Genomic DNA, 17,911 nt, shown 5'->3' on the forward strand with positions numbered 1-17,911 from the left:
CCAGGCCACTTGAGTAAAATCTGCTCCTCATTTTATTTGTAAAAAGAACTTGGGACAGAAAACACACTAACAGGTGCTTTAATACGAAAATGCTGAAAACACAGATAAAGTTGGACTTTTCTTTATAATTTAATTTCTAGGCTATGTTTACAGTATGAAAATATCACTTAAACCAAAATCTGATTTGTTTTTTAAAGGGGATGGGGAGACACATTAAGGACTCAGGCCCATAAGGTGCTCAGGTCAGTCGAGCAAAGCACTTAAGCACATGCTCAACTTTAAGCATGTGAGTAGTCCCACAGACTTCAGTCTTGCTGGATCAAGGCTGGTGTGCTCAGCACCTTGCAGGATTGAGCCTTATCGTCCTTCCATAAAGCAGCCAATTCTTATTTTCTCTCCTACACATATAACAATTCTACCCTCAGATACCACAATGAAAGTTTTGCTCAAGGAGGGATTGATACATGATTACTGAGAGCAGAATTTTTGTTTAAAACATGAAAAGATGATTGATTTATTACCAATGAACAGTAGCACTTCTCATAGGTTTTCTTCTCAGAGTTAGGAATGATCACAATATTGTTCATGTTCTAAAATATATCTTTTCATCCAAAGTTTTTTTGTGGAAGTAGGTGATTGCCAAACACCTAATTACAGTGGAGCTTCCTCCAAACCATTTGCTTTGTATTTTCAGTAGTAATGTGGTTTAAAAAGTGTTAACTTTAGCTAATGATTCAAGCAAGGTATGCCCATGAGAAGTTTTACAGTATTAACTGTCATGTACATTTTACCATTGTAATACTTGACACTTAGAGTGCCTTTATCTCCAGAAAAAGGCCCATTAGAGAGAGAAATTCTCCACATTTTGCAGACTGGGAAACAACCACAGGGGGGACAGAACTTCTCCAAACTGAGAATCCGAGAAAGAACAGAACTGAGTTCTTCTGAGTCCTAGTTCTTGCTCTGAATATCTCCCAAAGGTCAAAACAGATTTTTTTCCCCACCCCAAAGTAGCTTTCTTTAGTGCTGTCTTTACTTCTACAGTAAATCACTTTTTGCTAGATTTTTACACATTAACGCCACTGATTTCAGCTGCAGCGTCTCTTGCTGCTGCAAGCTTGTGGCCAGTTTCTCACTGAAGTAGAAACTGGATCTCTCCTGCAGAGGATCCATAAATTACGATATGAACATTGGTTCAGAAAGTCTGACTTTATCCAAGGACATGTGCTGGTTTGAGAGATTAATATGCACCCTTAGCAACAACAGAAGTAGTAAAAATAAATACTAATTAAAAGGCCATCTCAAATGCACCTTGATTACTGTACATCCATACAGATCTTGCTGCAGTGGCCCACAACAGCAAAACTATTATGAGCAAGCATCAAGCTGGGAGAGACTGCTCAGGTTCTCTCGTTGGTCCCCTTCGGTATTTTACAGAATACTGTACCTTGGGCTATACGTAAAGAAATAAACAGCTGACATCAATGCCCTCCTGAGATGGATACTTACAAAGCAAGTATCCAGAACAGACTGAATAAAACAGATGGAACCACAATTGTCTCCTTTTTGAAAAATGTCCTTGAGTAACCACTCAGAATACAATGCACCCCATGGGGCATCTTGTCTTTGGTATGGCCAACGTTGCCACCTAACTGCATCCTGCTGCTTGCAAAGGAAGTGTTGCTAAAAATGACCTGATTGAATAAGCAGGGGCATCTGTTCTGAATATTTACTGCCTTCCTCTTCAGCAAAAGCACTCAAGTTCCTTGGATTAGTTCATGCAAATGAAACGTGAGAGCTGAAGTTTAAGACATTTGGTACAGGCCACATCCATTCTCATGCTGGTGCTCAAACCAAGACCCCTTCCTCTTGAGCTGTACCTCTGCAGCCATGGAAACAAGTCCTCTTTGCCTGGGTCTGAAGTCCTCCTTTAGGGCACCATTTACAAGCTTGTTGCTGGGCTTTGAGGTCAGGAAACAGTACAGACGCTGCTGGATTTTTGGTCCTTTATCTCCTGCCGCTTCTGAAGTTCCCTTGTAATTCGTCTCTTTATTCCGATTAAATAAAGTTCTCTGTCAAACTGCCCTGCAGCAAGCGGGATGCTACAATATAAAGAAAAGCTGTTAGATGTGTGCAATGCGCACAACTTACATTGGCTTAGAGCTCCATGATTAGTGTAGGACCCAACAGCAGCAAGAATGAACTTTTCCATTTTCTCTCGCACTAAGGCACCTGGCTGTTGCTCTAACATTAAGTGAAACTAAGTGTTTCTCTACCATCGCAGCAAGTTAGGCTTGTTTGGAGAGGCTAGATTGAGTAGTAAAAGGAAAACATCCCCTCAAACGGAGCATGAAACTTCCAGTATTAATGGGAGACATACATGAGGAAGCTGCTGTCAGCCCTGGGCCCTTAAGCATATGACTGTCAGTCAAACGGCTAACCAAACCTTTATTGTTTCTTTTAACTATGAACTGGTCCTGCTAGTCTCGTTCTCTCACTTCCAAGAAAAGTCACTCCACAGCTCGTCCCAGTTCTTCTGCTCAGGCTAAGATGGAGTTTACTTATGCAGAGTCGGAAAGCTTTCCTCTTCCTCCTGAGCCCATAGGTTACCTCCCATCCCGTCGCCAGGGAGCAGAAGAATGGGAGCAATGCACCAAACCTGTCTGCCTTCATGGAATCAGCAACATCTCTGTATTTATCATGTTGACATGGTCATATTACACCCACAACACAACAGAGCACCCATTGAGCTCAGGGGGTGGACAGGCACAACCCCACCCACATCTGAAACCGAGCAAACAGCACTGACTTCCCAAACACCCAGTCAGCACTGTTTTCTAATTTATAGATTCTTTTACATTTTGAATTACTTGGGCATGAAACTCGCCAGCTTTGAGGATTCAAACCAACTAATGTTTACAAGCTGTTAAAATGTTAGAGACTGATTTCTATTTACATTTCTCTAGGGTTATGAATCCTAAAGGATCCCAAGGTGCTTAGCAAGCTGTATACATACAGCTCTGCTGAAACGCAACCACTTCTGGGGAGGGGGAAAAGGGCAGCCCCCCTATTTCCTTGATAAAGGGCAATGAGAGCTGTCTCCCAGGTGAGCATGCCTACGTGGTAAATGCACTGGACTCAAGTTATCCCTCAGAAGGACCAAGGGGACTAGCAGGAGGGATTCTGCTATGGCCAGGCTGGGTTAAATGCTTTTTATTGTTTTCAGCGCTGGGGCCAAACATTACACAGAGAGCAAATACACTGCAGTGAGTTACAGGGGATTCATTCCATCTCAGGAGCTCTCGTGACAACATAAGCCACAAATTCCTGACTGGAAACATGTCCTAGGAAATCACTGCAGCCTGATCGCATGCGTAGATGCACAAACAGGTCACTGACTTGTCTCTGCCGGGCCTCACTTTCACCCGGAACAGCCCGTACACTGGCCTGTGGTCTGACGTTTTGACCACGGAACAGGAGGAGTACTTCACTGCGTGGATGTCATCCTTGTGACGGCTCCTGTAGATCACTCGATCCTGGGAGGCCGAGAGAGAAAGAAGGAAGGAAGCAGATGGTCATTCCCCTTTCCTTATCGGCCCTGGAGAGAAACATTTGTTCGCTAAAGACACAGGTTAATTTAAAACCCTCCACTTTTAGAAGTGCCTTGCAATCAAAGGAACTCAGAGCCCTGTGTAGGACTCATTCTCCCCTGTCCTAGCACCCTGGGATGGAGGCAGCACACTGAAGCATACATATCTGGCACTGCGAAGCCAAGGATCTGCTTTGCATACAGCTCTATGTGTGGGTAAGAATTCCCTCTCGATTAACTTCCATGGCTGACCCTCTGGACTCAAAGAGGGATAGCTGTCCCTGCCACATCTCACCTCCTACCTGGCAGGGGACTGGGGCGCCTAGATCCATGTATTTGAGCAGCCAGTGACCCTTCTCCTGTCCCACCCCCTATGCACCACTCTGCTCAGGATGACATGGAAGTTCCCAGCATGGCTGTTCGATCAGGTAGACGCACGGCGATGGGAAGGGCATCCCATCAGTCCCCCATGATAGGTGGATTTCCTCCCTTAGAGAACTGCTATCCAGCTGTGATGGGATGTTCACCCCACACTAGCCTGGAAAGTGTCCATATGGCTCAGAGGGGTGAAGGAGAGCTAGGCTTGACAAGCAAGCACAGAGAGGCTGAAGCCCAGCTAGGCAGGAGCAGGCGGGGCTGGCATAAGGCCAGGAAGCCTGCAGTCACTCTGGGCTGACAGAGGGAAAGGAAGAGACCCGGGGGAGAGTAGAAGCCCTGGCCATGAAGTCAGGGTTTACCCAGAACGGCGGTGAAGCGGAAGCCTGGTAGAGGTGGAGCAGAAAATAGCAGCAAGGTTTTGGATGGTACAGACCGTGGCCGCTGATTCGAGGGTCCCTGAGCTAGAACCCAGATTAGTGCCTGGGCCCAGGTTCCCCCATCCTCCACTGGGGAAGTGGCATAGTCTTGAATTGGAGGACTGCTGGGAATGATAGCCGGTCCACCAGTCCAGTGAGACTGATACCCCAGAAGGGAAACTCTAGTGACCTAGCCGGAGGGCCAAGCCATAAAGAGGAAGCACTGCAACTCCTGGAGCATGAGAGGGGCCACACGAGTGGCCGGAAGGGCGCAGAGCTATTTCCCAGATGCAGTCAGGAGGAGGAGCCCCCGCCACGAGCAGGGAACCCGTTACAGTGGCGAAGGATTGTTAGTCCATTCCCGCCCCAGAAGCGTGTTTATAAGTAACCCTGTACCGTGTACGAAGGCGTCCTCTGCTTGGAAGTGGTGTCGTAGCAATCCTGCCCTATATCGAACTTATAGGAAGGGCGGAAATGAATGGCGGCCTCCTGGAACCCTTTGAAAATAGCCCCTGCAGGGGAAGGGGAGGCAGCATGAAGAACAAAGTGATTCTTCCCTCATAACCGCATCTGGGCATTTACAACACACATTTTAAAAGCAGTGTGGCAATCACAGCTAGAAACTAAACCAGCAACATACAGGGCTGCAAAACCAGACCCAGACAGGGGGGTTAGTTAAAGTCTGTTCAGATTAAGGGTGAATCTATAAGGGAACATTTAAAAGACTGGAGAACTAATCCTTGGCATGTTTATGGTACCTTCCATTGAAACCCTCTGCATGCTTTGCAAATCAATCAGCTCTAAGCACCCCTGTGAGACAGGTGGGAATTATCTCCAGTTTACAGAGCAGTAAACAGAGGCAAACCACACCCCACCTAAGTGCAGGGGAGGCTCCCCCCAACTCCAGGGGCACTAGGACCCAGGTGATGGAATTAACATGACATTTGCTGCCATCACATTGTTCACTTGTGTGTTCTGCCCTGCGTTTCTCTTGTCTGTTTAGACTGTAAATTCTTTGGGGAAGGACCATCTTTTACCCTGTGTTTGTGCAGCACCTGGCACAATGGGGCCCAGTCTTGGCTGGCCCGTAGGCTCTGCCATAATAGACATGATTCATAATAATTGACTATCTTGGCAGGAGCATGTGGCATGTCAGGCAGAACCCAAGAATTCACATTCCTACTCCCCTCCTTTGAAGTGTCATTAGATTTGAAAGCTATTGGCTTTCCCTTTCCAGAGACAACGCCCTCACTTATTTCAGTGGCTATCCAAGAAGTAAATATATGGAGATATACCTAACTCATAGAACTGGAAGGGACCCTGAAAGGTCATCGAGTCCAGCCCCCTGCCTTCACTAGCAGGACCAAATACTGATTTTTGCCCCAGATCCCTAAGTGGCCCCCTCAAGGATTGAACTCACAACCCTGGGTTTAGGAGGCCCAGACATTCACATGCTTGGAAATCTCCAGTCAGTGGGGACTAGGAGTAGAGGGGAAGGCAGCAAGTCCCTTACCATCATTCATTTCTTTAATGAGCTGGTCATACTGTAGTAGCTTGGACATATCTTTTTCTAGATGCTGGTTCAGGATTGACTCCACGCTCTCACGATCCTTGTTTAGTCGGAAATTGAAGTCTCCAAACCAGAACACCTCGTCGAACCGAGTTGTGACATCGGCTGCAAAGCCAAGTGAGACAGGCCATCAGCCCCATTTCTGCTTTGGGGTGGAGCAGCAAGTTAACCCACAAATCCTTCCACTAGCCGCGCAGGCGCACGCATACACACGCCCAGAGACATGGATTCTGTTCACATCAAGTTACTCACAAGGGCTGGATCGATAGGGATTTGTATCTGGGACGTTCTTGGGAAGTGCAAGTGCTTGGATGGTTTTATTGTAGTCCAGTATCCTCTCATATACTTTACCATCCCCGGCTGAAAGAGAGATGCATAAACACTGCAAATTCATGTGGAAAGATGGAGATTTTGTGCAGAATTTGAATTCAATCGCCATGGATCATTATTATGTAGAATGATTGTGGCAGAGTCCAAAATGTGTTGGGCACTTTCTAAACATGTAGGATGAGATGGTCCCTACCCTGAAGAGAGTACAAACTAAAAAGGCAGCAACAGGTGAGGGATGGGGAAAGGGGACACAACATACAGAGCATTTGGTGTGTCAGTAGATGTTTGGTTTGTGACTTCCCTTCCCTCATACTTCCCAACCCTGCAATCCTCAACTTCAAATCCAGTGTCCTTATGCATCACCACCCCTCTGCATGAAGGAGCAGTTAACTCTCAGGATCCATTAATGTAATGTTCATGGAGGTGACCTAGGCGGTAGGAGTGATCTTCAGAAGAGATTTAAATGAGGGGAGGGGAGTCACTTTGTAGACCAGCCCTCATTCTCTATGTAGGGGAGAGTGTGGAAGGAGACAGGTGTGGGAGAGCTGGACAAATGGGGATAAGCCTGGCATCACTGGCAAAGCAGAGGAGATAGGAATGGGACAAAATGATGAGAGACAAGGGGAGATAGATGAGGAGCAGCAGCCTCAAAAACAAGGAGCCTGAATTTGATGCAATGGAGAAGAAAGGAGTCACTGGAGGGATTCAAAGCAGGTGGGATGGAATGAGAGGCAGGAGAGGATTTTAGTAGCTGTTCTCTGTATGAACTGGAGGGGGCAGAGGGAGTGTTGGAAGACCACAGAGGAGCTTACAGTAATAAAGCCAGAAGAGGAGGGTTTTAGCTGCGTGGTTAGAGGGAAAGGCTCAGATCTCAGAAACGCAGTGAAGGCAGAAGCAGTAGTTCAGACATGCCAACAAGGAGTTCATTCCACACTGGGTTTGCTCACAGCTTAAATGGTGGGGTGCGCTATGGCAAAGAGTAGATTAAAATAAGGAATTCATACACTTTACCAGTGTGAAGAGCAAAACACAGAAGCTCCATGTCAGAGTCCGCCTTAGAGCAGTAAGTAATACAGCAAATGGGCACATGCATCTTGTAAGCCAGGTGAAGCAATTTCCCCCCCCAAGCAGGACATTTGTGTTAAGTAAGTAACTGACTCACATGTGAAATGGGACGTGATGAAGAGGAAGGAAGTCCCAAAGAACGTGAAGCAGATTCCCAGGGCTCCCTTGGTTTTGATCTGAGACACAATGCGAGTGGTCACAGTGGCATATTCCACCTCTGTAGGGAGAAGGGAAAGAGAAGCTGCTGCTGCTGCTACAGGAAGCCCATTGAAACTGCACTGTGGGGAGGAAAGAGGACGGGAAGGGAGGAGGGGGCAGTCATTTAATCAGACTGCTGCATTGTTTGATAGGGCTCCGAGGATCCCAGCTCACTTTACAAACTGTACATGCCCAGCATCATTGCAATACACCCGCCCTCCGGCAGGGGCCCAGCCAGGCAGTTAACAGGAACACACACCACCACACAACCGTGGAGTGGGGGAATATTCTGGCTCAGGACGTAGGGAAAACACCTAGCAAGTGCCATAGGTTTTTGAAGGTCCATGTGGCACAGACAAGACCTCTGGTGTCAAGGTGCCATCTGCGAGAGAGATGCAGCAAAACGAACGTCACTCAGCTTGTCTATCTGGGAGTCTAGCCTTCAGAAGGATGAAAGGATGCACCCACCCTGAAGGGAGTCCAGAGGCTTAGTCCTGAAAGCCATCCCTTCTGGCTTGTGGTTCATAATAAATACATAGGTTACCCTGCTCCCAAGAGGTGCTTAGCGCTCACAACCCCCATGGAGCTCTCAAAAGGCCTGGTCCTATTTGGCATGGCAGGCTACTGATCAGAGTTTGGGCATCACAGACACTTTCAGCAGGTAAGGGGAATTTATCCTTTAACTGATGCCACTCTCAGAGGTTTCCACCCACCATTACAAGCCTCCCTGTCCCACACAGTGACAGCGCAATTTTTCCCTCTCTGTAATCTCCAGCGCTTAATTAATAATGTACCTGAGCAGAACCAGATGAGGTCTCTTCTTATGAACACTGACATGTAGAGAACTCCGTGTGCAGCTGAGTACAGCATGACGTAATGGGGCCCCAGCGTCTCCTGCAGACGGATCTCCCACGCTCTTCTATGGGAGACAACAAAAGCACCATGGCTACATCACAACTACAGGACAAGGTGGAGGGGAAGAGTTGTCAGCCTGTGGGCAGTAGGAGAGAGAGATGTAGCCCTTGGGAGGTGCCAGAATGATGCCCACTGGTGATGAGGAGGAAGGTGATGGTGATGAGGAAGACAATGGAAGAGCAGGCAGTGGGGGGAACCAGCAGTGTGAGGGTGCAGCAACCGCTACCATATAAGGGTACCTCCTCTGCCAAAACAATGGCGCACTGGGCTGATCTGAAGACAAACAGCTTTTTAAACTGAGGACTATAAAACCTACAGGCAAACAGAGGAAGCACCTTGTCGGTTGCATGCAGCAGCTTTACTCGGACATAGTTTTACATATCAGTAGATCACAGGAACTGCCAGAAGGATTCTGAAACCCTTGGCAGGATGCTAAGAATGAATGCACATCCACAGCACCTTACATCCAGCCTGACGCCTCGCAGTGCCCTGGGAAGCTAACCTGCTTAAGGTCACACAAGTCAGCAGCAGCGCTGGAGGTTGCCACTGAAATCAAGAGAGTTTTGCTATTGCCTTCAGTGAGAGGAGTACCACGCCCAAACTTTGGGTGATGACAGGCGGTTAGGGTACTATGAGGATAAATAAAGACACCCTCTAGAACTCGTTTTCTCCTCATACTGACGAATTCACAGATTTATGAAATATAAATAAAGCACAAGGGCAAGTCTATTCCGTTTTTTGGTGTATTGAAAATTAATTTAAAAAGAAAAAAAACCCAGCAGTGATTAGCAAGTGACAAGGGTGGCTCTTCATTATGCTGTTTCTGCTACCTGTCTGGACAGCCTTCTTGAACGCCAATAACATACATGTCCTGGGCATAGTCAGGATCCGATGGGAACAAGAAGTCATCCAGATTCTCTGGAAGTTCCTGCAAAAAAAAGGAAGAGATGCACAGCGTCTGTTATGCTAGCATTTGGAAAAGGAGGGGAGGGAAAATCCAGAAAAGCTTCAAGCTTAATGAGTTAATAAATCATTTACGACCACTGCTAATATTTTGCACTTACATCGCATTTTAGATCTGAGACGCTCAACATTAATCAAGTCTAATAACCTCCCTGCCCCATCACTAAGCATCACTGTACCCAGGCGGTAGATATGGAAACTGAGACCCAGAGGGGGTAAAGCGTTTTGGTCATGGCCACACGATGAATGCCGTGGCCTAGTGTGTATTTTTAATTTCTCTCGGATATTTATTTAAGAAGAGTTTAGAGGCTAATATACAGACCTCTTTAAGGTCCTGATCCCAAGAGGTGCCAAGCACCTGCATCCCCCGTTGAACTCACCTAGCGTTCCTCAGTCTCTCTCTGGTTCTGTCCCTAAGTCACTTGGCTGCAGCAATCTCAGGTTTCTCTGCTGTGCAGAGATGTAGTTATGATTATGTTCCCCTTCAAAAACATTCTCTCCATAAGCAATGGTGCGTCACACAGATTAATAGGGCCCCAATCCTAATTGAGGCCCTAGGGAGCACTCACAATACTAACAAAAAAGCGGCAGCTCCCCGCTTCTTGTTCTCTATTTACCAAATACTACAGCTCACAGAATTTCACCATTACAACGGTCACATCTACTCAACTGAGCATGTGCAGGAGGATCCAAGGACATAGAGATTAAGCTACTCAGGCAGATGAGGATCAACATCATAAATATATTGAAAGTGACAATTTCGCAAGATGCAGCGGCGCTAGTCCGTTTAACAAACACAGGGGGAAACATGCACCGCCAAGAGCCAAATTCAGGAGATTCATGTACCCACCTTCCGGCCTTGCATGTTCCAGGTGGCCACAAATATCCCAATGCTCCGATCAGGGAAATATCTGCTCAGTTCTTCTGCTCCCAGCAATGCACCACTAGCTAGAAGGCTGCCTTCCAAATAACTTCTGTGAAACAGGGAGAGGGAAATGGATTTTTAAAACTCCATATTGTTAAAAAGGCAAATGAGCAAATGTTCTGGTTGCTGGAATCCTAGTTTGCATCACTCAAGAACAGACCCAAATCTTAACAATATTTAACATTTTATAGTACTTTGTCTATTACAAGTTCCTTTCAAAAAGGAGCTAATATTCACAGCTTTCGGAAATGCAGCATTAAATATTGAGTTGCTTCCAGGGAAAGAAGACATGACACCACAAGAGGAATCTGGCCAGAACACCAGGGTCTATACACTCTCTTGTGAAAAGTGCCACCAGGTTTTTTAACACCCACAAGCGGGCAAGTTTGTTTGATAGCTTAGTCAAGAGACAACAATTCTAGCAGCACAGTTCTATATAACCCCTGGGCACCGGTCAGCAGGAATAATGCAATGTACTGAATCACTAATACTACTTTCTGCAGCTCCTTGGGGGTTTTCATCCCCACTGAAGTGAAGTACTGAACTGGCCCAAGCCTGCTTTAGCTTGGCAGATCTGATGAGATCATCATTGCCTGAGGGAGCACCAGGCCCTAAGCACGAGACACTGAAGACCTGAAGCACACAACACAAAGCAGAGTAGCTTGGAGTTCTCAGAGGTCTTCTTATGGAGGAACAGAACACTCAGGATTCTGTTTCACAGCATGCAAGCTTCCTGACTATACACTAAACCGGAAGGGACGTTTTTAAACAGCCAAGTTGTATTAACACTCTTTTCAGTTACAACATCCAATTTAGAGAGCTCTCTCGGAGCACTGCCAAAGTTGCTTGCAATTCTCTCAAGCGATCCCCACTCAGCCTCTGACCAATGCTCAGGTTGGTGTCAGGAAGCTCTGGAAGAACACGTGTCCAGTCATCTTGCGGAAGAGGAACTGGACAGAACTCCAGGAAGGAACACTATAACCAGAAAGAATGTATTAGAGCCCACCCACATTTTGCTGTATATCTAACAGAAGTATCCAGTCAGGCTCCAGTTAAAATTGTATTCCCACTCAGAGGAGAAAACCCTCATCTAGCTTCTGGATCACTCTGATAATGCTCCACTACCACAACACTGGGTGCCATATAAGTATACCAACACGGTCAACAGATGGGATGTTATAAGCTAGTTTATTAGTTATTCGGCAGAGGAAAAGGAGAAAGATCTCTGGCTGAAATTTTCTAAATAAAATGAATTTGGGAGGAGGGTCAATTGACAACTCAGGCACTTGGAAATGGTATGTAGCTGCTCCTCTGTAGGTCACCAATTCAAACACAACGCAGGTTGGTATGAACAGAAGTTCCTACCATCTGCCAACACTGGCTTGTGGAAAATGAATTTGGTAGGTAGAGTTCAGTTCCCACAAAAAGTACCCCCAAATGTCACCTTTAATGTTAATCTCAGTGGAGCGTTCAAGGACTGAATGAACCATGAACACTGAACTAGCCTCTTGTCCCTAGTCTCTTTCAGTTAGGGCAGGGACACACTGGCGCATCAGTGTCGGGGAAGCTTGCAGTGATGTTACCTGTGCTGTACCTGGTGTGTGGTTGTACAGATTGTTTCTTCTTCCAGTACTAAACTCATACATGGGAACAAATAGTGTGACTGGTTTGATGACCGAGCCCCACCAAGAACTAGCTCCCAATATAATATGAACTAGTTCACCTCATAAAATAAAAAAATTACAATAGTTTCTGCATTAGGGTGCAGGGAACTAAGGAGTCAAATTCAGATAATCTTATTCTGACTTCAATCAGATTTTTCTAAATAAAAGGTTTCTGGAGCCCTAAATAAAACAGTATGTGCAATTTGAAACAGTTGGATTTCCCCAACTCCTCCCATGAGTCCTGCAGGGAATCTGCTGCTAGGAATGGTCGGGGTTCAGCAGGGACGCTCATGAAAGGAGAGCAGGCTGAATTAATACTTCTAATCTGGTTTAGTCTGTGGAGCCTTAAGCCCTGCAATTAATGATTACAACATAATGTCAGGGAATGCAGGATCTGACCAATGGTCTACCTCACCCTGTATCCTGTCTCCAACAGCTGCTTCAGAGGAAGGTGCAAGAAAACCCCAAACAGATAAGTAGGCAATAACTTGCCTGCAGAGGAAGTTTCTTCCTAACACCAATTACCTGACTTGTACATTACAGTATGAGGAGTTATATCCCTTATAATTATTTAGCCTCATATGTTATTAATCTTATTGTTCATATGAATGTCTAATATGCTTTAGAATCCCGCTAAGCTGTTTTCTGCATCATCATCTTGTGACAATGAGTTCCAGATGCTACCGAGCATTTGAATAAAACTAGACAATTCTCAAATATAAGAAGAAAATTAAAGCAGCAACTGGGATGGACAGATGATCGAACACCTTCCTTCTTTAGTGTTTGGAAATGTCCCAGTATAGAAACTGGATGATGACAATCGCTACTTATTAATAATCTGTTGCTGCTTTCCGCTTGGAGGGCTGTATAAGTGGGGTTATGCTGGCAACTAGATGAGAAAGAGGACTCACAAGCCTGTTCCCTCCAAAACAACTGTTGAATCCAACTGAATGTGGGGGATAAAGAAGCAAGAGACACACATAGGAAGCACAGTAGGAGAATGGGCAATATTCAGATCCAGTTTTGGGCTCAGCTATCAAACACCCCCGAAAGCTGGAGATTGCATGAAATCAGGGTTTTGACTTGGGCCTCTCTCTGCTTTTCAAACATTTCCCTAGCTTTCTGAGCGACAGCCTCATTCATAAAACCCGGCATTTAGTTCTAGGCATGGGGTTCCTGGAGATACAGACTTCAGAGGGATTCCACTCATTCACTGTCTTTTCTTGGATTGATTCCCTCTTCATTCTAAAGAATACAAGCCCTTCTTTATACTCTTTTCTGTAAAATACTCCAGAAAGTAGCAAGTGGAGGAGGGGGCAAATTGTGCTCCCTTCCCAGGGGATTCTAGAAAATCTGTAGTCTAGAATCTCCTGCGAGACAAGGTGCTGACAAGCGGCCTGATCCTGTGAGAAGCTGCATACCTCGCGTAAGGAACTGAGCAGCCTCAATTCCCATTGACACCACTGAGAGTTGAGGCCACTCCGCACCCCATGGGGCTGGGGCCAAAGCCTGCGCTAATGTCAAGCAGCTGGAAGGCATTCTCATCGCTTTGTCCTTAGCAGAAACACACTTCCAGCAAAACGGAGAACTGCCACTGCTCTACCACATTAGCAGATGATGTCACCCCTGCAATTCATTTGCTAATTCTCTTCACTTCTGAGAGGGGCAGGTAAATCCTTGGCTGGCCCTATGTGACCTCTTTTAGCAATGGACAAACACCCCCAGGCTCATACCACTCTATTTGCCAGGTCTGACAAGATCCCAGCCATCTCAATTTGACTCATAAGATCCACTTAAATGATCAGATGCCTAAGTTAGGGGCTGATCCTGAAGGGTGCCAAGCCCCTATAGCTCCCACTGAAGCCAATGGAAATGGCAAGTGCTTAGCGCCTCTCCTTTAATAAGCTATTCTTGTCTGATTTGTGGATCCTGGTAAATTGTTTACTTTCTCCTCCTGCCCAGAAACAGGAAATAAAGATGAACTGGACATTGGAGTTTTCTGATCAGATATCCCTGAAAATCATGCAGCTTCTACTAAAGAAAAAAGCCCTGTTTTAACTAGTAGTTTCAGCGAGAATATCTGGATTTGGGGATTACCCCTGCGAAACCAACTGCTTGTGTATTATCAGAAAGCTGAAAGTAATTAACTTTTGAATCATTTTTCATGTAAAAGTAAGTTACAGCATGAAACAGCCAACATTATATTTAGCACTTATTCTGAGCTTGTCAGCTTCAAAACAGTTCAAAACATCAACCTTCACAGCTATGCATGTGAAAAACATTCTGCTATGAAACCTAGATTAATACAGCCAGTGACTGCAATTTCTACATGTTATGCTTGTGCTCTCAAAATATTCCCTGCACCACCTGGACGCACATTGATCCAGCCCCAGTGTTTCTTCCTAACATGCTGCTGTTCTGAGGCGCTTTGCCATAAAGCAACCATTCAAAAATGTACTCACTTGCCCTTCCCATGACAGCGAATATAAGGGAACAATGATAATTTGCTCATTGGTCAAGTTACTTATTGCAGACAAACAGAATTCTGCAAGGCAGTTGGCCATCTAGTAACAAATACTGTATTCTCTCTGCTAGGAAAACATGGAGAATATACCTGTTTCGAACATCCTTGGCACGAAGAGGGGTGAGCAGGCTGAACGTAGACTTCATGGAGTCTGTGGAACAGCTATCGCAGACCATCCCGCTGTTGTGAAGACCGGTGTCACTCAGGCTGCTGCTCAACCTTTCAAACCTGCTCTGAGAATAATGTTGGTAATCCATATAATCTGAGTCGATCCTATTAGCTGTCCTCAGCACGTGAGAGGCCACGCTCAGTTCCAGGGGGGGCAGCGGTCGAGGGGGAGTTATTTTGGACAGCCGGGGTTTGCTGCCTGAAATTTCTTTCCCCTGCATAAGCCCCACAGAGACACTGGGAACCTCCGAGACCTGTTTCTTGGAATCAGAAATGCTACCCTCGTTCTTCCCATAAGGGCTCGGTTCCGAGGCATCCTGCAAGTTGTGCAAAGAACGCTGACCACCATTGAGTACCACTCTGCTCCTGGTGGGAGGACTCAGGGACGACTCCTGGAGAGAGCCATTGGAGGAGCTCGTCTCACTGGGATCGATCAGATTTTCCTGACTCGTTCTAAACACTCTCCTTCTCCTCCAGCTTTTCTCATCAAGAGATGATGCTCGCGCCAGCCTGGGTTTCCTGGGAGGCTTCGGGGTGACAGATTTAATCTTCATATTGGGTTTGATTTCATCAGGGGGAAACCTTAAGGTGTCATTTAAAAAGGATTCTATGTCTGGATGGTCCTCAAGTGCAAGCACCCTGCTGTCACCAGCCTCCTTCCTCATAGCTCCACCAGCCTTCTTCACTTGCTGGTCCTGTAGCACTCTGCCCTCTGTGCTCGAAGTAATACATGCCACTGCATGTGGAGAAAATCCATTTGGAGGGTTCATTCTCCTCCCATGTACCAGTTATGGACTCCTCTCCATAGAGTCAGTCCCTCAAAGAGTCATCTTCCTTTACTGTATCGTTTTGGCTCCCAGGGTGGTACGTTCAAGTGTCTGAACCAGAACACAGAGATCAGGAATGTGAATACACCTGAGTCTTTTGCCAAGAATACAGGAAAGTTATGTGAGTAGCAAGATGCATGGCTGGAAAAGCCTTAGAGGTAAGAAACCTGCAATTGCCCAAAAGAAACAGAACTGTAACAACCTCCTGAGCCATATACTATAAACACAATAAAATCATGCTCTTGCATGGCACCTTCCATCAGAGGATCTCAAAGCATTTTCCAAACCTCAACAAGCCCCCTGTAAGAAAGGTCAGTGTTATTTCCATTTTACAGAAGGGGAAATTTAGGCCCAGAAGAGTGAAGTGACTTCCCAAGGACTGTATGTGACAGAACTGGAAGTAAATTCCCACCATGCGTTTTATAGGACAGGATGTTCGTTCGCTTTAGCAGAGCAGGAAATGGAAATTAAAACCACATACAAGTTACCACCTTAATCTTTTAGGCTTTCAGATGGTCACTCTGTGAGGTGATTCAGTAATGCAGGTAGGTCAAACATTCAGCATTAGAAATCAGTAAGTTTTCAATGTCTCAGGTTTTGTAATGAGCCTGTATCACCATCATCAATTAAGGTAGACCTGTGGCTGCACAACACATAGGCCACTACCACTTGAGCTGAAGTCTCTCCATTAGCTGCAGCAGCATTAGGAGTTATATGTGCCCCTCTATGGGGGACAGTCTTGGGATCCTGCTGTCCCTGGAATTGAGCCGCCCCAAGCACATGCTTGGTTTGCGGGTGCCTAGAGCCGGCCCTGTGTGTATGTTCTCCAGTGGCTGGGAGTCTGGAATGATATTCTATTCCTGCATTCACCATGGCACCAAACATCTACTAGGAGCTTTATGACCTTTTAACCCCTCTGGAAATTTACTCACCTGTAAAATGGGCATACTACTACTTACCTGCCTCAGAGGAGTTGTATGAAACGTAGGCCTCACCTGCACACAAGCTTGTATAACTTGTTGACCTGGTGCAAACCCCTCTTATTTTGGTTGAAGAGCGGCTTACTTCATGTTACTGTTCCTAACCAATTTAGAGCTAAACCAGAATAATCTAAAACCCTTTGAGACGCATGGGTTCAAATCACCATCCCACCTATTATTTTCTAAGGTACTTGTAAGAGAAGTTCTGCTGGTCATGCAAATAATAAAATTTTATTAAAACTACTCTGGTGATTAGAGCAGCATAGGAGCCTGGAGAGAATAAAGGCAGGGTTTCTTTATTAGCTAAAGAAAAGAAGGACTCCAGATTGGGCCTTAATTCCGGTTCAACCCTAACACTATGCTACCCCACAAAAGGGCCAGTCACTCCCAGCGCCTGGGAAAACAACTTTTATCCAAAGGGGCTGGGACTTTTCAGACCTGATGGACCGCGTCTAAATAGCCTGGTTAGGAAAGGCCACCCAGTCCCCAGCAGCTCCCCTTTCCAGGGGCAGGACCCCCCGAGTTGGGGCCGATAGTGCCAGGGCTTTGTGCTAGTGTTAAAAACACTTCTGTCACGGCCGGGAAGTGTGTGTGCATGTGCGGGGTGAGACACAGATAGTGTGTGTGTGTGTGTGTGTGTGTCTATATTGGGGGGGGGGAGACACAGAGATGGGGGCAGACTGTGTCTGTCGATATGGCGGTGAGACACGCCAGTGGGTTTGTGTCTGGGGGAACACGGGCAGTGTGTGTGTGTGTCTATATTGGGGGGGGGGGGCAGACACAGAGATGGGGGCAGACTGTGTCTGTCGATATGGCGGTGAGACACGCCAGTGGGTTTGTGTCTGGGGGAACACGGGCAGTGTGTGTGTGTGTGTGTGTGTGTGTGTGTGTGTCACACTCTGCGGGTGTTTGCAGGGGGGATGCACGGGGGGGGGGGGCAGTGCCCGCGGGATGTGATCACACACTTAAGGGCGGGGGGGGCCTGGACGAGCAAGGGGGGGCTCAGTGACCCTACGGGCAGGGGGGCGAGTCAGAGGCCGAGCGACCCGGGGACGGGGGGCCCAGCGACAGGATCCGGCGCCGGCCTCACCTCCAGTCCGCGCCTCGGCCTTAGCAACCGGCTCGGTCGGCAGCCGCGGGCCGGGGCCGCCCCTGACAACGAGCAGCCGCGGCTCGGAGGGCCGGAGCCCGCAGCGAGCGCGCCCTGCCGCCCGGAGGAGAGACCGGCGCCTTCAGCCCTGGCGGCCCGGCCCGGCCCCGGGGCCCGAGTCTCCGCAGCGCGCTGGGGGCTGCGGCCCGGCCCGTTACAACGGGACACGGGCGGCTCCGGGCCCCCGAGCCGCCTCGCCGCGGGCGAAAAGGGGCTCGTAGCCCGCCCGGGGAGAGGGTCCCAGCCCCC

At 47.2% G+C, this 17,911-nt stretch overlaps 1 protein-coding gene across 1 annotated transcript; it reads right to left on the minus strand.

Moving 5' to 3' along the window:
- Positions 1–14: 14 nt before the first annotated feature.
- INPP5E (inositol polyphosphate-5-phosphatase E) lies at positions 15–17,678 on the minus strand. The gene is made up of 11 exons (XM_054007365.1): positions 17,603–17,678; positions 14,628–15,699; positions 10,275–10,398; positions 9,292–9,389; positions 8,341–8,465; positions 7,446–7,565; positions 6,206–6,313; positions 5,897–6,058; positions 4,780–4,895; positions 3,400–3,536; positions 15–2,102 (listed from the first exon to the last, which is right to left on the minus strand). Exons 2-11 carry the CDS (start codon positions 15,473–15,475, stop codon positions 1,970–1,972), a joined length of 1,971 nt encoding a protein of 656 aa, XP_053863340.1. The 5' UTR covers positions 15,476–15,699; positions 17,603–17,678; the 3' UTR covers positions 15–1,969.
- Positions 17,679–17,911: the final 233 nt, after the last annotated feature.

This window comes from Malaclemys terrapin, chromosome 17, assembly GCF_027887155.1.
Source record: "Malaclemys terrapin pileata isolate rMalTer1 chromosome 17, rMalTer1.hap1, whole genome shotgun sequence".
Classification (NCBI taxonomy): domain Eukaryota; kingdom Metazoa; phylum Chordata; order Testudines; family Emydidae; genus Malaclemys; species Malaclemys terrapin.

Coding starts and splice junctions, on each gene's coding strand:
- INPP5E (XM_054007365.1), bottom strand. CDS start 15,475: ATGAACCCTCCAAATGGATTTTCTCCACATGCAGTGGCATGTATTACT. Junction 4,896..5,896: donor CATTAAAGAAATGAATGATG/GTAAGGGACTTG, acceptor CTTCCCCTGCAG/GGGCTATTTTCAAAGGGTTC. Junction 3,537..4,779: donor AGAGGACGCCTTCGTACACG/GTACAGGGTTAC, acceptor TCGGCCTCCCAG/GATCGAGTGATCTACAGGAG.